Genomic DNA, 21,649 nt, shown 5'->3' on the forward strand with positions numbered 1-21,649 from the left:
GGGATGCCTTTGGGCCACCCCGGCGTGCCCAGGTCCCCACGCGGGTGGCTTCCCTGGTCGCCTGAGCTCGAAAGCCCCTCCCGCCAAGCCACCGGGTGCTAGTCAGCCTCCCCCTGTATTAGAGAAATCCGAACCCCTAGAGAAGCCACAGCGCCCTGCACGTTAGTGGCCACTGCGCCCAGCACCCTGCCAGGCCCCCAGGTGGCGCACAGTAAGTGAACTGAGAGAGAGAGAGAAAGCAGCGACTTTAATGGAGAACAGGCAGGCCGTGGCAAAGTGGGCCTGGAATCAAAGCGTGTGGAGGTCATGACTGCGACGGCTCAGTTTCTCCGGGTCGTCCGATGCCATGAGGGAGAAGTCTCGGAATATGTCGAGATACGTCTCGTCTCCTGAGGAGGACAGAGGAAAGGCTGGATGGAGGGCTGGGCAGTTGGGCTACTACGAAAAGCAGCATCGTGGACAGTAGGGGTGGATCTGGCCGGGCAAGCTCTTCCAGTACGGGTGCGTCGTAAGCGCAGCACCGGTGCCTTTTCCTTTGTTCCCAGGGTCAGGCACGCTCGATGCGCCCAAACCGTGTTTGTTGAATAAACAATGATATTATTGCAGTCGGGCACTAAGGGGACAGGTAAGCAAGGGCCAGAATTCCGGTGTGGACCAGGGCCCGGGTGATTAACTGGTTACTTTACCTGCCTGGCCCTGGGCCACTTCAGCCTCCCTCATCTTCGCCAGTCGTAGCCTGAAGGGTGGGAATTAAGGAAGAAAAGACTTCACACTCTTCCTAACTTCCCATCCTTTGCCCAACTCCTCATCCTTTGAGCTGCATCGCTCGGTAAAAATACCTCCCTGATGACTAGTGCTTTAAAAAGCAAACACATTAACTTTTCTGCAGTGTTGATTGGACGAGCAATGGCCCCCAAGATCCCATCATCTCACTCGGCCCCCCCACACCACCACCCACAAAGCTTTACCCCACCCCTCCCCAGACCTCACCTTCCAGGTCTGGTTTTGGCATTAGCCCCACCCCAAAGATGGACGCCATGTCCAAGCACTAGCCCGACCCTCTGGCATTCTCACAGGGTTACGATATCAGCGTTGGCAGCTTCCATCGCAATAGTCAGAGGGTCCCTGCCTTCTGTGTCTCGAGCCCCCAGATCTGCACCCCGTTTCAGGAACAGGCAAGCCAGTCTGGAAAGGATAGCTAAATTCAGCTGCAGCCTTCTTGCAGGTCCATTCCCAGAAAACCCCCTCCGCATGGTGGCATTTCCGCTGCGCCCTACCCTGTGTGTCCGAGAATGGTGGCATGGTGGAGTGGACCCCGGCCAGCACTGTCTGCCTGGTTCACATTGGCCCCGTTCTGGAGGAGAAACTCACAGGCCAGAAGAGAATTCTGCATGGAGAGATCAAGGAGGGGATGACATTATTTTTTAGTTGATTCATTTATTTTTCTATTATCAGCTTGATACAGTATAAATTCTTATCCTAATAGTGAAATGTTTGATTGAGGCTTGCCCAGTAATTGAGTAAAACCAAAACTTATTATAAGCCAGTCATCCTAGGGTCCCCCCTGCTGTGTAGCCTCCCTGGATCTGTGGGTTGCAGTCTGGTTGTTCTGGGATGGCATTTTTAGAGGTGGAGTTCTAGGTGTTTTAGGGTATCGTAATTAAGGCGATGGGAGGGTGGGGTATGGTATTCAGGGTACAAGCAGGTGTCAGGCTTGGCTGTCGCTCTAGTATTTAATCTTTCCTCACTCTGATGAGACATGCTAGTCCTCTTTTTAAATTTTCTTTTGTTTTTGTTTGTTGAGACAGGGTTTCTCTATGTAGTTTTGATGCCTGTCCTGGAACTCACTCTGTAGACCAGGCTGGTCTCGAACTCAAAGAGATCCACCTGGCTCTGCCTCCGGAGTGCTGGGATTAAAGGTGTGCGTCACCACCGCCCGGCCTGCTCTTCCTCTTTTTTAAAGATATTTTTATTGTTATTTTGTGTATATAGTTGTTTTGCCTTCATGTGTGTCTGTGTGCCACATGAAATGAATGAGGAGGCCAGAAGAGCGTGCTGGATCTTCTGGTACTGGAGTTATAGTTATGAGCTGCCTTATGGGTACTGGGAACTGAGTCCTGGTCCTGAGCAAGGGCAGCATATGCTGAGCCATCTCTCTGGCCTCCTGATAGTCCTACTTTACTGATGAGACTAAAGGCCCATAGAGATTGACAGTTTGTTTAAAATCCCATGCAAGTGGTGGGTCCAAGATTGACTCACCACCTCCAAACCATATTTTCAACACCCAGTCTATGGGGTTTCCCTGGGGGATAGAGACCCCTGGGAAGGTCAGGAGGAGCTTTAGGGTCAAGTAGGGGAGGTCAGCATGGTCCTTACAGCAGCTGTGGCCCGGATCAGAGGTGTGGCATTCCCCTGACCCCCATTGACCCAGTTGACATCAGCTCCATGGGCCAGGGCATCGGCCATCATAGGAAGAGATGGAGGGTGTCCAGCAGCTTGGAAGAGCAGGGCCCCAGGGTGCAGGCTTCCCAGGTCCTCAGATGGGGACTCTGTTGAGGAAAATCAGTGCTGGGTCTGGGGAGAAATCTTCAGCACAGTCCCCAGATGCTATGAGGCGGTAAGTCACGTCTAAATTGTGGGAAGGCTCTTGTGACTCAGGGCTGTGGTGAGAGATGGGAGTGATGTATATGTGCATACGTGTTGGGATGTATGTGTGCAACGCCCCGGGTGTGGAAGAGATAGTATCACTCACCTCAGCCTGTCCAACCACCAGACTGGCTGGATGCCAGAGGTGAACTCCCTGGACAGACTCAGCTCTTACCTGCCCAGGTCAGGCTTATACCTCCTTTTCAGGCCTTCAGAATTGCCAAGCTTAAGCCCTCTCCTCCTGCCTCTTCTCATACTGGAGATTACCTCCTCAACGCTCCCCCCCCACCTTTTTGGGGGGCTTTTTTCTCCCAAGACAGGGTTTCTGTGCCTGTCTTGAATCTCGCTCTGTAGATTAGGCTGGCCTCGAACTCACAGAGATCCACTTGCCTCTGCCTCCCAAGTGCTGGGAGCCACCACCACCCAGCAGAGATACCTCTTTGTGGCTCTCCCTGACAGATTCCACCCCACACTTCTCCCCATGCTCAATGCCACACCCTATTGTATCTCCCTGAAACTATGGTCTGGCCTTTCCAACTTTCTCCAGGGGATGTTCTTGTTTTCTGCCTCCGTATAGAACCTGGCCCAGTACCGACCAGACAGCAATGAGCCAAACAGTCTCTACCTGACTTGGACCTGACAATCCCTGGCTGTGGCCTGATGGAAGGCTTTGGGGGCACAGGAGGATGTCCTCTCAGGGGTCCCCTGCCACCTCTTCGTCCTCGAATTTCAGGAAGCTTGGTCAGGAACTTTTTCTCCACATACTTGGCATGAATCCAGGCTTCCTTTTCCTGCCTGGATGTTGGGAGAAGAGCTAGCCTTAGGTCCTTCATCCCATCACCACCCTCCCGCAGTAGAGGGGAGCCCTGGGCACCTTCACCCCAACCTCACCGGGAGCAGCTGGGCCCTGGCTTCTTTACTGCCATGGCCTCCACACGGGCCTCGTAGATCTGGTTAATAACGACATTTCCCAGCTCGCACATCAGCTTGAGGAGGCCCAAGAGAGGCCAAGAGAAAGGGGTGGGGTAATGTGGTGAGTATCTGTGAGCCCTTGGGACTCCTCTGTCCTTTGTCTCCACAACAGCCCAAGTTACCTTCACTAGTTCTGGTTCCCAGGAGTCAAGGGTCAGAGACCGGACTTTGGAGAAATGAACACCAAGGCTCCTGGAGGGCCAGAGGGAGAGTCACACCCTGTGTGGGCAGTAGTTTGGGAAGGCTGTTGCTCCTGAAGACTAAGGAGCCAGGCTTGTGTGGAGGCTGTGCGGGGGAGTGGGGCCAGGACACAGGGCAGCAGAGGCCACATATCCTTGACCAGGCTCTGGCCTGTTCATCACCTCCATTTACCTTCTGTTTTGTTTTAAGGCCTCATGCTCTCTCGCCCCTTTTCTTTCCTCATGGTACTCTGGTCTGGAACATTCTTCCCATGCCACCTCCCTTCTCTCCGTGTATAGCTCAGGATGGTGGTGGGGCCTCAAGAACTTGGTAGGACCTCACAGTCTATTCTTTTCTTTGGGCTCTGTAACCCTAACCCATGCTTCCTCTGATCCAAGACAATTAAATGCCCTTGGCCGGGCAGTGGTGGCACACACCTTTAATCCCAGCACTCTGGAGGCAGAGGCAGGTGGATTGCTGTGAGTTCTAAGACAGCCAGGACTCCCCCTAAGCCTGTCCATACCCAACTCGCATATGCACTTTGTGCAGCAAGCTTGGTGACCAGTGACAGAGAAGAAAAAACCAGGGTAGGGTGCATGAGAGGGTCCTGAGGATGGGGCATATTGCAGTTGAAAGCAGGGCTTATGCTTGGGGTCCTAGGGAATGACCTGTGGATGCCGGAACACTGAATGCAGAGGGTGACACCGAGGTTGATGCTGGCCCACTCTGGGGCTGGCTCCTTGCAGTCACAGCACTGGGCATTTCCTTCTACACTTTGTACCTGGGCTGCCACCTGCCCAACTCCCCCAGGTTCCCTTCCTCTGGCTACCCCGCCACAGCCCAGAGTAGCAGCAGAGCCCAGGGTGAGGTGTCCTGAGACCTGAGGGAGACAGGGGAAGAAGGGGTGAGCAAGGGGCCTAAGGGTGAGGGGTGCTCCACCTCCCAGGACAGCATGGCTCCCAGTGCCCATAGATACCTGGCCTGGCCCTCGAGGGCCGTTATCAAGGTGAGCCTGGCTGAAAGCCGAGGCGATGCTGCTCTGAACAGCATTAATCCACAGCTGGAGGAGGCGCTCAGAGTCAGCCTGCAGGAGGCAGGACCTGGGGGGGGGGGGGTGAGAGTAACAGAGGTGGGGGTCTGAGGTCAGAGGGCCATGAAGCAGAATGGGCAAACTGACATTCAGCTACTGCTGCTGAACTGGTCATACGGGTTTAAAAATATATTTACTTATTTATCTATTTCTAGTGCAGATTGGATCCAGGGCCTTGTGAATGCTAGGTAAGCACTCCACCTCTGAGCTACAGCCAAGCTATTTTTTTGTTTTGTTTTGTTTTTTCGAGACAGGGTTTCTCTGTGTAGCTTTGGGCCTTTCTCCTGGAACTCACTTGGTAGCCCAGGCTGGCCTCGAACTCAGAGATCCGCCTGGCTCTGCCTCCCGAGTGCTGGGATTAAAAGCGTGCGTCACCACCGCCCCAGCATCAAGCTATTTTTATTTTACTTTGAGATAGAGTCTGGGGCTGGAGAGGTGGCTCAGAGGTTAGGAGCACTGTTTGCCCTTCCAAAGGTCCTGAGTTCAATTCCCAGCAACCACATGGTGGCTCACAACCATCTGTAATGAGATCTGGTGCCCTCTTCTGGCCTGCAGAGATATGTGCAGACAGAATACTGTATACATAATAAATTAATAAATCTTTAAAAAAAAAAAAGAGAGAGAGAGATAGAGCTTGGTACATTGTTCAGATTGGCTTCAAACGTGCCAGTAGATCAGTCAGGACTTGAACTTTAAAAAAAGACATTATAGCCTGGTGGTGGTGGTGGTGGTGGTGGTGGTGGTGGTGGTGGTGGTGGCAGAAGCCTTTAATCTCAGCACTCAGGAGGCAGAGGCAGGTGGCTCTCTGTGAGTTCAAGACCAGCCTGGTCTACAGAGTGAGTTCCAGGACAGCTAGGACTGTTGCACAGAGAAACTCTGTCTCAAAAACAAAAAAAGACATTATATTTAAAGATGTGTATGTTTGTATGTGCATACATATGCATAGTACATTATAGAGCTGGTTATCTCTTTCCACCATGTGGGTCCTGGGGATTGAACTTAGGTTATCAAGCTTGGCAGTAAGTGATGAGCATCTCATTGGCCTGTCTTTTTTTTGGCCTGTCTATTCTTGAGACAGGGACAGGCTGTGTTCTTCAAACTTAAGATTCTCCTCTGCCTCCCAAGTTTGGGCATTACAGATGCGTACCATCATACCTGGCTATCAGCAATATTAAAATCCAGGTGGTCCCTGACTTATGATAGTTTGACTTAATATTTTTCAATATTAATGAACAAAGGTATATTTAAACAGCCATTTTGATTTTGATTTTCAGTAGAGTGTTCAAAAACACTTTATTGTAAAAGAGGCTTATAATGGTAGGCTAACGGGTTTTTAGCATGTTTAAGGTAGGCTAAGTCTAGGTTAAGCTATATGAACAGTAGGTTTTTCAATATCTTTTCAACTGATGATGAATTTATTGGAATATAATTCCCATCATAAGTAGAGCACCTGTACTTCTGCAATACTTGGCAGTATCCTCCAAAATATCTCCTACCACCCTGCCCTCTCAGCAGAGGCTCCTGCTTCAACCAGCCACCAAAGAAAGGGCCACGCCCTGGAGCTGTACAGGGAGCCTCATCTTGGCGGCCTTGCCTTTTTGGTTTGTAACTATTTAGACATATTACAATATTGCCCCCAAGGGACTGTACTTACTTGCTGGTGGACACCACTTCGAAACAGAAACGCCTTTCTGAGTCTGGACAGACCTTCACGGTACAGAGTCGAAGGTCATCCACCACCACAGTCACAGGGTCCTGGTAAAAGTGATAAGGGGCCATGATCCAGCATAGTAAGTGAGGGTTGAGTCTATCTAGAGTCCCTGCACCCAGTACCTACCTTATATTTCTTCTGGTAAACCAGTTGGTTGTTCTGAATGGTGAACCAGCGTCTGGAGGAGATAGACATGGTTAAGTGCATGGGCAGCCTAGAGACAAGCCCAGGAAAGGATAGAAGAGACACTGTGCTCTTTGCCCCCTAAGTAGCTTGCTGAGAGGTGTGGGCTGGCAGTCCCACAAGACATTCCAGAGAATGGTGGCAAGTTGTGCAGAATGGGACATGGAAGGGGTGTTCTTCACTCCTGGGACAGCCCAGATTGGACATGTTTACGAAGCCTACTTTCCAGCAGACAGTAGTAAGGTTAGCCTTCAACGCCTGAGCCTCCTGCCTCCGTCTCAAAGGCTAGGGTCACAGGCATGTACCACCGCACCCAGATTTCTTCTTTTAACTAAAATATGTTTATTGTTGCAATGATTTCTTTTCTAGTTGTGGCCAGTGTTGAAGGAGATTGAAGTGGGAGACAGCTGGAAAGGTGGTAGAGATTTGTAGCAGTGGAAAACACTATTTCTGGGTGTGTCATGAGGACGTTGGAATCGCTCCCACTCTACAATTATTTGTTTCACAGAGGCTCTTGCCATGTAACCCAGGCTGGCCTACAAACTCCCTCTGCAGTCCTGGCTGACCTCAAATCTGTAGTCTTCTTGCCTTAGACTGCTAGCATCATACCAAGCTTATTGCTACAGTTTTTGACAAATGAAACTATGTTGGGGAAGGGGCTCCATTTTCTCATTTGTACCAAGGTCCCATATGGGCTGGTGGTGGTTCTGGAAGATGAAGTAGTCACATCAAGACATGTCACCATTCTGCTTTTAACCCTACAAAACTTCGCCATTTTCCTTATAGTAGCCTTCGAAGCACTACCAAAGTCCCAGCTCGACTCCTACCCTTTAGTTCCTCCTCCTCCCCTCCCCCTCCTCCTCCTCCACCCCTCCCTCTGACCAGGCCCACAGTTCCAGTTCTATTCTGTAAGCACTGAGAGAGCTCAGGGCCTTCCAATTAACTCTTCCTTCTGTCTACAACTTCCCTCAGATATCCTTGAAATCTTGATTCTAAGTTACTAGTTTTGTCATGAGACAGGGTTTCTCTGTGTAGCCCTGACTGCCCTGAAACTCACTCTGTAGACCAGGCTGGCCTTGAATTTAGAGATCCGCCTACCTCTGCCTCCTGAGTGCTGGGATTAAAGGCGTGCACCACCACCATCCTGCAAAAGTTACTTTTTTAGCTAGGCATGGTGTTGTACACTTATAATGCCAGCTTTTGGGAGGTGGAGGCAGGAAGATCAGGAGTTCAAGGTCATCCTTGGCTACATAATAAATGTGAAATCAGCCTGGGATACATGAGATTTGTCAAAAAAAAAAAAAAAAAAAAGAAGCAGACAGATAAATAACAGTTCTGTTGCTTATTTGTCTGCACACAGAATTCCAATCCTCCTGGCTCCTCCTCTCAAGTGCTAGGATTTCAGGCATGACCCACCACGTCCAGCCCCTGACATTTTATTTAGAATCAGGAACCCTGGACTGTGGATGTAACTCAGTGGTAGATCCTTTGCCTAGCAGGGTTGAGGCCCTGAATTTAAAACTCAGCCCTTAAAAAAAAAAAAAAATTGAAACTAAATTTTACCCTCTCTACCCAGATCATCTTCAGATCATGTCCCTTCTGTACTGTTTCTCTTTTCTATAACATTATCACCCCTTCTTTTACACACACACACACCCATTTTTAAACAGTGTTTTGCCTGGGAGCTCAGCCTCCATAGTGTTGAGATCACAAGTGTGCACCACCATACTTAACTCCTGGCAATATTCTTTTGCTATCCTTTTCTTTTTTGTGTGACAGGGTCTCTTTATGCATTCCCAGCTATCCAGGAACTTGCTCTGTAGATCACGCTGGCCTTGAACTCAGATCCACCTGCTTCTGCCTCCCCAGGGCTGGGATTAAAGGTGTGTACCACTGCACCAGGCATTTTAGTGTTACCTTCTAACATAGCATGCAACTTGTTTAGGTGTCTGTCTGTCTGTCTGTCTTTGCTGACTCAGGGTTGTTTCTTGATGTGCTTCACACATGGTAACCCCCCGTTCAAGAATGTTCTGTTGGGTGAGCTGGGGTGGGTCACTTGTCTCCTTACCTGCTCCACGTCTTAAAGGCATTGCTGGCCCGTTTGAAGAGATGACCTTCCATCACTAAGCCGCCAGGCCCCTCCTTTAGGCTTGGCTCTGGCTCCTCACCACCCAGCTCCTGGGGGCATGAGAGGATCAAAAGCATGTGAGGCAGATGGAGACCTAAGTCACAGGCAGCCTGTGTCCCTCTGTCCCCGCTGCGGCTCTCACCTTCTGCTTCAGTAACACATGCCTCTGTTCCATGTCTCTCCTCTCTCTTGCAGAGTTCAAGACCAGGTTGTGTAACTGAGCATAGGAGGGATATCTCACATGTCTGAGTTTGCCCCAACCAGGCCAGGACAGTCACCTTTGCATCCCCTAACCTCCCTGCACCAACTGCCTAGGGTCCTTCACCTGGGCACCTAACTCCTTCCGATACTGAGCCAAACGGTTTAGCTCCTCATGGCCCTGCTGGAAGTAGGTAGCCTGGGCCTCTACCAATCGCAGCACCTGAGGGACAAGGCGGGTAGGGGACAGAACTGAGGAAGGGTACCCCTCCTTCCCTCTGCCCTCGTGCTCTGTCAGCAGGTCCCTCTCCATTTTTGCTGCTCCTGAGACTCACGAACTCCATGATGTCAAACTTCCTCTTGTCCTCGATCACATTGACCTGAAGGTCCAAAAAGACCTCAGGTCAGTCTTAATGACAGCACTGTCTCCCATGGCATCCTGGGGACTCCCCACTCCTGAGGTGACACCTCAAGGTATCCTGTATCTTGAAGGATGGGGTGGGGTAGGCACCTACCTGCAGGGCATAATCCAATGCCCGACTCCGGTACCCAGCTCGGGCGGTCCTCAGAGCAGTCCCAGCCTCCTCTGCTTCTTGGACACGGCGCCTGGGGACCTCTGCGTTGTGGGTAAGAGCAGCCTCCAGGCTCTCAGCCCCTCTCCAGAAATCCCTGCGAGCCTCTCGGAAACCCCGGAGACCTCTAGAGTTAGGGGAGACAAATCAAAAGCACAAGTTTACCTTCTCATCGCCAGGGAAGAAAAAATCTCAGCATAACCCCTCCCTCTCCAACATCCTCTCAGTTAGCCAGTGAGAGGAAAATCCTGGGGACGTTTGGAATGGGAAGACTGGAGTCAGGCCACTTCCCACCCACCCTCATTGCTATTGGAGAAGCCTGTGGCAATGGTTAGAAAGGTGGAGGACTAGCTAGTGTCTGGGAAATAAGCCCCCCCTTCCCCTCCCATCTCACTCCTTGACCAGAGTCTGGATTTGCTGCTGCAGCGTGTGTTGAGTAGCATCAAGAAGCTCCTGTTGGAAGAAGTTGACAAGTGAGGGTCATGGTCAACCCTGCCCCGTCCATCCATCACCCCCAAACCCCACATCCCCCACTCACAGCGTGGCTGTCTAGCTTGTGGTTTAGACTCACAGTGAACTTCTCCAGACACTCCTGGGCAAGAAAAACCACAGAGAAAGAACCAGGTATGGGACATCAAGGTCCATCCAACTCTACCTGCCTGCTGGACCCAGCTTTGCTCTGGCCTGGGCTCTGCAGATCCCAGGTCAGCCCTCCTCTTCCTCAGCATCTCCTGGTCCCAGGCCCCTGCCCCCCAGCAGTCACAGCCCTGGTTCAGAATCATCACATACCGCCATCATGGGCTCTGGTGGACCCAGGTGAGCCAGGTCACAGATGCCAACTATGAAGGCACGGCTGGCAGCAAGGTAATGATGCCCACTTTCCAGGAGGCAGGTTCCCAGCTTGAGGAGCTGGGAAAGAATGAGGGACAAGAGGGAATAGGACCCAGTGGCCACATGTCAAGTGATGTCTCCACTGCTCCACTTCTCCCCTGCCCCAGGCTGTACAGCCTTTTCCTAATCTCATCCACTGTCCCACCCAGACCAATGACACCCACTTCACACTCACACCTGCGACGCCATTATCTACAATTCCTAGCTTCCTTTTCCTGTGTCTGTTACAAAATTTCTGCCCGTTCCTCCAAGCTTCTTCCCAAAGTCACAGTTTTCTCTACCTCTCACCTATCTTGCCCTGTCTAATCCTACCTGCCCTGTTGGAATGAGGGGCTCTCCCTAAAACCCTCCTCCTTGCACTATCTGTTACTAGTATCCATTCTCTGCCTGGCTAGGTTCAGTTCTGCAGCCTTTGGGGTGTGTGTGTGTGTGTGTGTGTGTGTGTGTGTGTGTGTCTCATTCTGTACTCTCTAAACATTCCCTTGCAAATATTAGCTAGTCACTGAGGCCTCGGGATCAGTTGTCCACCTTTCAGCACCTTTTTTAATTAATTAATTTAAATTAATTTATTTTTATTCTATGTGCATTGGTATTTTGTCTGCATGTGTGCCTGTGTGAGGATGCCAGATCTCCTGGAACTGCAGTTACAGACAGTTGTGAGCTGCCATGTGGGTGCTGGGGATTGAACCCGGGTCCTCTGGAAGAAGAGCCAATGCCTTTAAACACTGAGCCATCTCTCCAACCCCTACGGTGCCTTTGGAATGGTCAAAGACCTATAACTGATCCAGGAAGGGAAAGCCAGATGGCTGAGCTGGAGTCTCACATCAGCCTCCACCCCTGGGCCCTGTTATCCACAGGGCTATGGCTGCATCACCCTGAAGGTGGCAAGGCTAGACTTTAGCCATGAGTTGCCATATTTTGAATGGAGCAAGTGTCTGTGGAGTCCTTCAGCTTGGCCCAGGGTGGTAAGAGGTCACAGGGAGGCTTTGTGAAGAAGTGGCAAGGCCTCAGGCCCCAGGTCTTTCCAGCACATTTTTTTCTGGGGGCTGGTGGACACTCCTGAGAAATACAGTCTGGGCTGAAAGTGACTAGGGGCTGAAATTGGCTAGCATGATCAGCAGTGGTCAGGAGACTGACCAAGATCAACTCATATCAGTCCATGACAAGGAGACAAAATGGCTACAGTTCACAGTGTAGATCAGCAGACTGTCTAGTTCTCCTGTGTATGCAAGCCCCTTTCCCCGTATATGAGAAAAGACCTTTCATAAAACTGAACCAATAACTAGCTGGGCATGTGACACAAGCCTCTAATCTTGGCAGAGGCAGGTGAGTCTCTGTGAGACTGAGGCCAGCCTGGTCTACAAAGCAAATTCCAGGCCGGCCAAGACTATATAGAAGGACCCTGTCTCAAAAAACAAAACAAAACAAAAACAAAAACAAAACTAAAGCAGTGGTTAGTAGTACATCTATATGACAGAACTACAGTCAACAATGAAGAGGCACTATTAATACACTCGACAACTTGAACGGACTTCAAACACATTGTAATTCCCAGTTGGGTTTTTTTTTGTTGTTGTTGTTTTGTTTTTGAGCTGAGGATCGACCCAGTTGTTTTTTATTTAAATTATTTTATTACTATTTATGTATACATGTATATATTTGCATATGAGTGAGGAGGACAGAGGGATGTCAGATCCTTCAGAGCTGGAGTTACAGGCAATTGTGAGCCTCCAGGTGTGAGTACTGGGAGCTGAACTCAGGTCCTCTGAAAGAGCAGTATGTGCTCTTAACCACTGAACTATCACTCCAACACCTTAAATTTTCTTTGAGACAGGGTCTGTCTATGTAGCTATGGTTGTCCTGGAACTTGCTATGTAGACCAGGCTGGCCTCAAACTCACAGAGTTCTGCCTGAGCCTCCTGAGTGCTGGGAAAGGCATATGCCACCACACTGGGCTTCCAGTTTTGTAGAAAAGCCAACTTCAGGCCAGTGAGATGGCTTAGTTGGGAAAGGCACATGCCATGCAAGCCTGAGAACCAAAGTGCAGTTCTGGAGCCCATGGTGAGGGGAAAGAATTGACTCCTGACATTGTACTGTCCCCTGACCTCCCCATGTGCACCTGTGCACACACACATACACACACACACACACACACACACACACACACACATACATACACACAGCACGATAGATAATTAGATAGATAGATAGATAGATAGATAGATAGATAGAGATAGAGATCAGTACTCCTGAGGCAGAAGCAGGCAGATCTCTGTAAGTTTGGGGCCCAGTCTGGTCTACATAGTGAGTTCCAGGACAGCCAGGGCTACATACCATCTGATGGCATGTGTATACATGCCTTACTCTCCTTTCCAGAACTGTGAGGCATGGTTAGTGTTCCAAGTGTGTTGTTTTCTCATATGAACCTAATTGTCTCTATTGAGTCAGAAAAGTTTTTAGGCTTAAGCATTGTAGTTAATAATTCCAGGTAAGAGATTTGAGAAACATTAGCCCCCTGTTGAATCTCAGGAGAAAATATTCTTGAAAGAACAGATTTCCCAGGGAAAAATTACAGCTGTTGAACTTGTGGCTGGTAAAATAAAACCCAAACCTTTAAAAAAAAAAGTTCCCCTTCTTTGAGCTAGGATTTCTCATTTCTCATTAGCCTGAAACCCACAAGTTAGGCTGGACTGGGAAGCCAGAAAACCCGGTGATGCTTGTCTCCACTTCCTCAATCCTAGGATTACAAATGCATGCCGTGTATACACCTTGCCACTTTTATCTAAGTCCTCGGGAGCAAACTTGGGTCCTCATGCTTGCAAGGAAAGCCATCTCTCCTGGTCCCTGTAGACTTGATTGTTAATTGTACCGTGCCAATGCCAATTTTGAGGGAAAACTGCATTAAATGTCATCACTGGGGGAAGTTGATGGGGACATGGCCTCTCTTTGTAATTACTGTGTGTGTGTTATTAACTGGAATTGAAAAATTCAATTAAAAACATTTGAGGGGGCTGGAGAGATGGGTCAGCAGTTAAGAGCACTGGCTGCTCTTGCAGGGGATCCAGGTTCAATTCCCAGCATGCACATGGTGGCTCGCAACCATCTGTAACTCCAATTTCAGGGGATCGGAAGCCCTCTTCCAGCCTCTGCAGGTACTGGTATGGATGTGATGCACAGACACATACCCAGGCAAAACAGTTTAAGAATTATTTGCACTGAGGATATAGCTACTGCCTAACAGGGGGTGGATTCTACCTCCAGAAGGGAGATGATAGCGGTCAGAGGATTGGGAATTCAAAGTCAGGCTCAAGTACAAGGTAAATTCAAAGCCAGCCTGGACTATATGTGACTCTGTCTGGAAAAAAAAAAAAGGTAGACCAGGCTGGCCTGAACTCACAGAGATCTGCCTGTTTCTGCTTCTCCAATGCTAGGATTAAAGATGTGAGTCATTGGCGGCTGGAGAGATGGCTCAGAGGTTAAGAGCACTAGCTGCTCTTCCAGAGGTTCAGTTCCCAGCAACCACATGGTGGCTCACAACCATCTGTAATGAGATCTGGCGCCCTCTTCTGGCCTGCAAGGATAAGTCCAGGCAGAACACTGCATACATAATAAATAAATAAATCTTAAAAAAAAGATGAGTCATTTTGTGTGTGTGTGTGTGTGTGTGTGTGTGTGTGTGTGTGTGTGTGTGCACATGTGTAGAGTATCTGAGGCCAGAAGAGGGAATCAGATCTCCTGGAACTAGAGGTTACAGGTATCCATGAGCCACCCAACCTGAGAACTAAGAAATGAATGAGTCCTTTGGAAGACCAGCAAGGAAGACCAGGAAGCCATCTCTCTTGTCCTAAGCCCTCCTCTCAAGGAAGGAGCGTGAGGACGGCTTGTGACTGGCAGAGTATGGCAAAGGCAATGGGATAGCACTCCATGCTACATCATGTGACACCTCGCTAGCACACACAACAGTGACTTTCTTTCTGTCAACAAGCAATAATGCTAGGATATGTCTGCAGCAAGCCTTGTGATGGGGACCTGTGGAGAGCCTCTAGAGATTAGGCCCCCAGTCCTATAATAGCATATATGAAATATAACTAAAATTTGTCAACAACCACATGGTCTTGCAAGAAAGTCCCAGTCTTCAGATGAGACCACAACTTTGGTTGAGTCCCTGACTGCTGTTTAGGTGACCCAAGCCAATGGCTTGTTAAACATCAACAGAAAACTCACAGAACAAGTAAACACATGTTAGATAAACACATGAGAGAAAGCAGGGTCAGGGCTGGAGCTTATATAAATGCACACAAACAAATGCATCTTATTTTAAACTTTTGAAGGCACGGGATGTTTTCTCTATCTCTGCAGACCCCTGCCCCCCTCCCTTTTTTAAAGAGACACCTCTTACTCAGACTTTACCACACTCATGGTGATCCTCCTTCCTCAGCTCAGCCTCTGAAGTGCCAGGATTACAATTATGAGCCATCATGCCCAGGTACAGTTAACTTTCTATGACTCTGTCCCTGCCCACCCCTCTTATTTCAATCCGATCCTGGATCTTGTTTGCTCTGTGATCACCTTTTCCAAGCGGGTCTCCAATTCTGACACTTCAGCTTCCACCAATTCAATGGAGGCTCTGGGAAAGGAGGAAGAGAGTCATGAGAACAGAGCTTAGGTCCACTGGGTTCTCTGCTTATCAAGGTGGGGGGTTGGAGTCGTGGGGTGGTGAGTACAGACAGACAAATGAATTGAGGATGGCCACCCTCCCACAAGCCGGTTATTGCTCATATGCTACTATGCACATTCTAAGCTTCAATAACCCAGACCAGAACAGGAAATGTCGAGAGGGTGGATGTGGCCAGGGCAGGAAGTTGCTAACCGCCCCAGGGCAGGTGCTGGGGGAGGGGTTCCAGTGAAAAGGAAGAAGGAATGCCAATTATAAAGGCCAGATGGTGCAGACAGGCACAACAGAAGCCTTTGGAGAGCGTGGGGGTTTTGCTTTTTGCGTTTTGTTTCACTCTTGTAGCCCAGGTAAGTCTGGAACCCAGAGCAGTCTTCCTGCCTCAGCCTCCTTAGTGCTGGGATTGCAGGTGTAAGGCACCAGGCCTGGGTCGAATAGCAGATGCACCATTTCCCACCAGTTCCCTCCTGTGTCTAGGACCTCGGCTCTAGGGGAGGTCCAGCCTGGGAAATGCTGTGTGTCTGGCAGGGCATATGGGACCTGTCTTCCCCTCCTTAGCCTGCTGGACCTGCATACACTTACCGGAAGCGGGGAGAGTCCTTGAGACATTCTTCAAAATCTAGCTTGACCGTCATCTCAGATGACCCGCTTTGGCCCAGGCGGGGGGATGTAGGTAGATGCACTCCCCACCCCCCAGGAGAGGGGTACTGATGAGGAAGAAGAGGTTCCCTGGCAGAAAGGGCCTGGGTCTGCAATTCTTTCCCCAAAGGGAAAGGGGTGACCCAGGAGGAGCTCTCACCCCACCACTTCTAGGCAGCTCAGGGAGGGGCGGGGGTGGGGCCTGGGCAGAGTGGATGCTGAGATCAGAGAAACCACAGCACCGCCTCCAGAGACTGTCTGCTGTCACCTTCCTTCTGGGACCCTGGTCTTTCTCTGCTCCTTTCTCCTTTGGTGAATAAATTTTTTGAGGGGAGGCATGATGATCTAGAGTCAAAGATGTCTCTGTCACTTAAGAGTTTGTGTAAGAGCTGGAGAGATGGCTCAGTGGTTAAGAGCACTGCCTGCTCTTCCAGAGGACCTGGGTTCAATTCCCAGCACCCACTGGCAGCTCACAACTGTCTGTAACTCCAAGATCTGACACCCTCACACAGACATACTTGCAGGCAAAACACCAGTGCACATAAAATAAAAATAAATTTTAAAAAAGAAGAGTTTGTGTGATTAGTAGGACAGTGGCACATGCCTTTAATTACAGCAGAGGCAGGCAGATCTCTGAAGTGAAGTCCAGTGTGGTCTACATAGCAAGTTACAGGCTAGCCAGGGCTGCATAGTAAGACCCTGTCTACAAAAAAAAAAAAAAAAAAAAAAAAAGAAAGAAAGAAAAAAAAGAAAGAAAGAAGAAGAAAAGGTTGTGAAGTTCTCTGACCCGTAGTTTTCCTCATCTGGGAGATAACCCTGTTACAAGGCCAGGTGCCATGGTGCACACCTTTAATCCCAGCACTTGGTAAACTCTGGGATTTTTGGTTTTTTGTTTGTCTGTCTTTAAAGATAGGGTTTAAAGACAGCTAGGGCTACACAGAGAAACCATGCCTCAAAAAAATAAAATTCCTAGGTTTTGAGGCCAGTAAGGTGTCTCACTGAATAAAAGCCACACAGCAAGCCTGACGACCTGAGTTTGATCTCCAGAAGCCACAACAGAATTGATTCTGGAAAGTTCCTCTGGCTTCCATCCTCTACACGTGCACTATGTTAGTGAATAAAGTAATAGTGAATTTTTTTAGAACCCTAGATTTTGTTTTGTTTTGAAACAGGATCCCACTGTGTAGAATAAGCTCTCCTCAAACTTGTGATTTTGCTGCTGTAGCCCCTAAGTGCTTGATCCTAGGAAGCCAGTCCCTCCGGTTGCTCTCAGCTTCTCTCTCTCTTGACGCACTTTCCTGATTTATTGTGCATGGACAACCCCCTCCCCAACTCTCCCAGGCCTTGATAGAGCAGGCCCGGGCTGGGCATCCAATTCCCAGCACTCAGATTCCTGATGTTCTCTTTATTGTCCACTATTAGAGTGGTAAGGGCAGGGGAGGGCTGCCCTCACCCCATCCTCAGCTGGCTACATTTTCCATGGTCTAGGTTCTTTTTCCCGAGTCCACTGGAGCAGCAAGGTTTCATCTAGAGAAAGAAGAGGTTGGGTTTTCTTGCAGCAGGGGTCAGCTCTTGTCCACGTGACCCTCTTGAGCTCTAGAACCTACCCACTAAATCCAATGCCTCCCTGGTCAGTACAAGTACCCCCTTGCGTCTGCCCAGGCTCACATCTGCACCTGTTCCAGTTCAGAGGGTTCTGGTTACTTCCACGTTCCTTTTCTGAACTCCCTGGACTTCGGCCTCTCAGCCCCTTAGCCCAACAGCTGGAAGAAGCCATGCCACCTGAGACCCACTGCCTCTGGAGGACTAGGCACTAACTAGAGAGGGGTGGGATGGCAGAGAGGAGTCAAGGAGGAGGTGGGGCGCCAGTGGCTTGTGCTAGGCTGGAGGGATTCTCAATCCTTCTGAGCAACCCTGGTGTCCATTCTCTATAAGGTAGGCACTCCAGGATGGTCAGGACCTCTTTTACTGCCTGTTGCTGATGCACTGGCCTAATAGGATTGGGAGGCTGGCAGGTGGGAGCTCGCTAAGAGCCAGGCCTAAGGAGATGGTGCCCTCACCAGGTTGCCATAGAGTCATGGTTATGTCCAGGGAGGCCTAGATGGATTTTGTCATACCCAAAGGGGCTTCCAATAGGACCTGAAGTGCCTTTGGGACTCTCAGTAACCCAGGTCAGACCTGAAGAACCTGGAAGTAACACAGGACGAGGGCTGGGGCACCCAGCAAGCTGCTGCTCTGTCCCTCCTCCCCAGGCTGGCCGTCCTCTGAGCTCACTGTTCATCTCTTCGTCTTCTGTATCCTCTCCAATCTCCGGGTGGGAACAGGACCTCAGGTATCTTCCTTTACTGTAGTACTCCTTACGCTGTAGGGCAGTCTGGTCCCTGATGGTCGAGTCTGAAGCTGAGGGGAACTGGTTTCTGAAAGCAGCAGAATCTGAAAAATCACCCCAGTCAGTCTGAGTCTGTGGCCACCTGCTGTGCCTATGCATCCTAGGTATACATGGCAGGCCACTAAAAGATGGGGAAAGTTTGGCCAGGCGGTGGTGGCGCTTGCCTGTAATCCCAGCACTCGGGAGGCAGAGCCAGGTGGATCACTGTGAGTTCGAGGCCAGCCTGGTCTATAGAGTGAGATCCAGGACAGGCTCCAAAGCTACATAGAGAAACCCCGTCTCAAGAAACCAAAAAAAAAAAAAAAAAAAAAAAAAAGATGGGAAAAGTTCAAGTCCCAAGTTCCCCTCTACCACCCCTCCCCATTTTAGAAAGCCTGCAGTGATCTGCATTCCCCAATGGTTCCTCAAACTGTCATCTCTGGAGGCCACCCTGTGTGGAGACTCAGCTCCATTTGTCCCATCTTCCCTGGAGTCCCAGCCCACTGCCTCTCTGTCAGACAGCAGGACTATAAGCCTATGCTCTGAAGAAAGCAGAATACAGCGGAGAAACGAGAAGCAGAGCCAGGGAACAGATTCGAAAAAAGCAAAGTTCACTGGGTGGTGATGGCACACGCCTTTAATTCCAGCACTCGGGAGGCTGAGGCAGTAGGATCTCTGTGTTGGAGGCCAGCCTGGCCTACAGAGGGAGTTCCAGGACAGCCAGGGCTGTTATACACAAAAACCCTGTCTCTTAAAAAAAAAAAAAAAAAGACTCTGGAACAGCCTTTTGTCTACAATTCCCTTCAGTCCCCTGCGACCCGTCACTAACCGTTGCTGTTTAGGCCATGGCTGTCAGTCACCAGGACAGTCTCGGTTTTGGCTCCTGTGGGCAGCCTTCCTGGCCAGCCTTTCTCCACAGGCCTGGGCTTCAGGTCCATCATCACACTTTGGTTACTGCTGCTGATGCTGGCGCTAGCCCCGCTGCTATCGTCCTCACTGGCCACGGGCAGGTTTCTCAGGGTCTTCAGGAACTTGCCTTCATTGTAGTGTATCTTTCGGTGCTTGTCAAAATCACTGGAGTCTGCGGGCCAGTGTGGAAGCTGGGCTTTCCCCCCGGGCTTTCCCGGGGGGTCCCAGCCACTCCACCTCCCCTTTGCATCAAGGCCCACCCCATGCCTCACATACATGTCTTGGCAAAGCTGTCTGCAGTCTTGGAGGTTTTGTTATCTCCATACTGGAGGACCTTGGGAAGGAAATTGTCCATTGTGGCAAACCTGAGAGGAGGGAGACTAGTTGGGGGTACAGAAGGGAGAAGAAGAACAGTGGGGGCAGGTGGTGGGTGGGGACCAAGCCGGTGATCCCCAGATCAGTTTGGTTATGCCTGAGGAGGACTGTAGTACTGACTATCTTAGGAGTCAAAGAACAAAGCTATCTGAGACTGTGTTCAGAGGTTTGGGGTAGTAGGCACAGCTCTGCAGGACCCTCACCTCTCTGCCAGTGATTCAGGGGTCACCTTGGGAGAAGACCCGGGAGACAGGTCCTCATCATTGTCTTGCAGCCTGCAGGGGGGTGTGGGGGGGAGGCAATGCTAGTGCCTGAGGCTTCTCTGCCTCATCCTCACAGTCCCTAGTTAGAATGCAGGAGTCTAGGCTGAAAAGCTAGGCTTAGGACTCTGCACCTGTGGTAGGGGGTCCTGGGCTCATCCGCCTTCATAAAGCCATAGTCTTTGTCGGCAGGGTGGTAGGTAGCCAAGATGTTCATCTCATCCCAGCGCTGAGACTTCCTAAAGTGAGGGAAGGACATAGAAAAGAGCAAGCTCTTCCGGTAACCCTCTCCTAACAGAGGGGTCTCCTTCATTCTCCCAGGCATTCAAAAAACTCTTCTTACATTCGCTTATAGAGGCTAGGATTGGAGCCAGATGCGCAGTGGTAATTACAAGGCGGTGTGGCCAGGGTTTTGTGACACCTGACGCCCTCCCCGAGTCTTGGAACCTCAGGTTTCCCTCCCAATTGGTCTCACCTTCTGCCCCTACCACGGTCTCAGGACTCCGCCCCCTTTTTCCTGGCTTCCGCCCAAGGTGTCTCGAACTCCTCCCTCCCGTGTCAGGTTTGCCGGCTGCTGGCTAACAGCTGAGCTGCTTACTTCTCCGCACTGGAGGTTTTCTTCATCAAGATGGAGCTGCTGTTTTTTAGGATGCTCCGGGGCCGCTCCTCAAAGTTTTGAGAGTGCAATAAAGTTGACCCGGACTGTGGACTGCTCTCCGAGCTGTACACTTTAGGCTCCCCCGGCCCAGGGATGGACGCCCTAGTTGCACCCGTTCCGGTGCTAGAGGGTTTGCTGGACCCGAGACCACTGCCTGCAACCTCCCCGAGTTGCGGACAGGGTCGGGAACTGAGGGTCACTGCCTCTTCCGAGTGCCGGATTGGACCAGGACTGCGAATTACAGTGCCCCCGGAATGCGAGACGGGGCCAGAACCGCGAAACAAGCCCGCTCCGGAGGGCAGGCCGGTGTCTGTCTGTAAACCGCGGACACCTCCAGGTATTGCCCTCGGAACCCCCCGAGGGGACTCCGCACTGAGGCCGCTAACGGAGGCGAGCGACTCGGGCTTCTCCATGGCTCAGCTCGGCAGCCCTTCAATTCCCCGGCCCGGCCGCCCAGCTCCACATAGCCCCGCCCCTCGCTGCCCCCACCGCGGTGGGCGGGGGGCGCCGGGGGCTCAGGGTCAGCCTGGACCTCGTCCGCCTCGGCTCCCGGGCGCTGCGCTGGAGCCGGCGGAAACCAGACTACAGCCAGACCGCGGCCCCGGAGCCCCTCCGCACGCCCTACTCTAGTTGTCACACCCAAAGACTTCCTTTGTCTCTGGGATTTGTTCCCGCCCTTCTCCATCATCGCCCTTCTCCGAATCAACCAATCACAGTCAAGGGGCCCGGCCAGGGGCCAGAAGCCTTGTGACGTCATAACCCTGAGGCCCTCCAGCCTCCGCGGCACCCCGAGTCGGGTTGGGGTTCTGTTACTAGCCCGCAGCCCCGCGGCCTCAGAGGACCTGTCGGGGTATCTCTGAGGCCCTTTATCGGGACTTTTAAAATCGGAGCCCCAGGCGGTCTTGAACTGGCCGCGGGCTCGCCCCGCAGTCAGCTCCCGGCGCCTCGCCGCGGAGGTGGGATGTAGAGTGTGGGGTGGGGCGGGGGAGCTTGCGGCCAGAGCTGCGGGACTAAGACCCGCAGAGGTGTGCTGCGGGATGGATTGCGACATTTCCGGTCTCGGTCTCCTGGAGGACCGAGACTTGGATCTATAAAACGACCTTTCGTCCGTCCCAAAGACCACGTTTACATCGCGTGAAAGCGCGTAGTGTGACGGGAAGCCACGACTCCGCGTGTGAAAGCGAATACTTTCATAGG

At 51.0% G+C, this 21,649-nt stretch overlaps 2 protein-coding genes across 4 annotated transcripts; both read right to left on the bottom strand.

Annotated features, from left to right (window-relative positions):
• Positions 1 to 226: 226 nt before the first annotated feature.
• Acap1 (ArfGAP with coiled-coil, ankyrin repeat and PH domains 1) lies at positions 227 to 16,315 on the bottom strand. Its single transcript, XM_036197808.1, has 22 exons — positions 15,826 to 16,315; positions 15,141 to 15,198; positions 10,470 to 10,589; positions 10,219 to 10,272; positions 10,075 to 10,133; positions 9,624 to 9,807; positions 9,444 to 9,488; positions 9,236 to 9,331; positions 9,053 to 9,127; positions 8,851 to 8,960; positions 6,726 to 6,777; positions 6,543 to 6,643; positions 4,775 to 4,898; positions 4,467 to 4,678; positions 3,741 to 3,810; positions 3,538 to 3,632; positions 3,272 to 3,441; positions 2,377 to 2,549; positions 1,278 to 1,387; positions 1,075 to 1,185; positions 687 to 736; positions 227 to 389 (listed from the first exon to the last, which is right to left on the bottom strand). The coding sequence occupies exons 1-22, from the start codon at positions 15,876 to 15,878 to the stop codon at positions 289 to 291; spliced, it is 2,223 nt and encodes a 740-aa protein (XP_036053701.1). The 5' UTR covers positions 15,879 to 16,315; the 3' UTR covers positions 227 to 288.
• LOC118590024 lies at positions 15,141 to 21,356 on the bottom strand. Of its 3 annotated transcripts, none has more exons than XM_036197809.1 (9): positions 20,393 to 21,116; positions 19,929 to 20,033; positions 19,738 to 19,809; positions 19,436 to 19,524; positions 19,080 to 19,331; positions 18,157 to 18,315; positions 18,061 to 18,069; positions 17,336 to 17,409; positions 15,141 to 15,198 (listed from the first exon to the last, which is right to left on the bottom strand). In XM_036197809.1, exons 1-8 carry the CDS (start codon positions 20,863 to 20,865, stop codon positions 17,351 to 17,353), a joined length of 1,218 nt encoding a protein of 405 aa, XP_036053702.1. In that variant the 5' UTR covers positions 20,866 to 21,116; the 3' UTR covers positions 15,141 to 15,198; positions 17,336 to 17,350. The 3 variants fall into 3 exon arrangements, with proteins under 3 accessions (XP_036053702.1, XP_036053704.1, XP_036053703.1); XM_036197811.1 differs by lacking the exon at positions 15,141 to 15,198 and adding an exon at positions 17,527 to 17,664 and having other exon boundaries at positions 16,804 to 17,409; positions 18,022 to 18,069; positions 20,393 to 21,356; XM_036197810.1 differs by lacking the exons at positions 15,141 to 15,198; positions 18,061 to 18,069 and having other exon boundaries at positions 16,804 to 17,409; positions 20,393 to 21,110.
• Between the last annotated feature and the right edge of the window lie 293 nt (positions 21,357 to 21,649).

This window comes from Onychomys torridus, chromosome 8 (genome assembly GCF_903995425.1).
Source record: "Onychomys torridus chromosome 8, mOncTor1.1, whole genome shotgun sequence".
NCBI classification, from domain to species: Eukaryota; Metazoa; Chordata; class Mammalia; order Rodentia; family Cricetidae; genus Onychomys; species Onychomys torridus.

Excerpts from the sequence above, each read along its gene's own strand:
- Acap1 (XM_036197808.1), bottom strand. The coding sequence starts at position 15,878 with ATGACGGTCAAGCTAGATTTTGAAGAATGTCTCAAGGACTCTCCCCGC. Across the intron at positions 9,128-9,235 it reads GGAAGGAGTTAGGTGCCCAG|TTACACAACCTGGTCTTGAA; the intron begins GTGAAGGACCCT and ends TCCTATGCTCAG. Across the intron at positions 3,633-3,740 it reads GGGAACCAGAACTAGTGAAG|CTGATGTGCGAGCTGGGAAA; the intron begins GTAACTTGGGCT and ends GGCCTCCTCAAG.
- LOC118590024 (XM_036197811.1), bottom strand. The coding sequence starts at position 20,865 with ATGGAGAAGCCCGAGTCGCTCGCCTCCGTTAGCGGCCTCAGTGCGGAG. Across the intron at positions 17,665-18,021 it reads GAGTCCCAAAGGCACTTCAG|GTGGCATGGCTTCTTCCAGC; the intron begins GTCCTATTGGAA and ends AGTGGGTCTCAG. Across the intron at positions 17,410-17,526 it reads GCCTGGGCAGACGCAAGGGG|ATGAAACCTTGCTGCTCCAG; the intron begins GTACTTGTACTG and ends TTCTTTCTCTAG.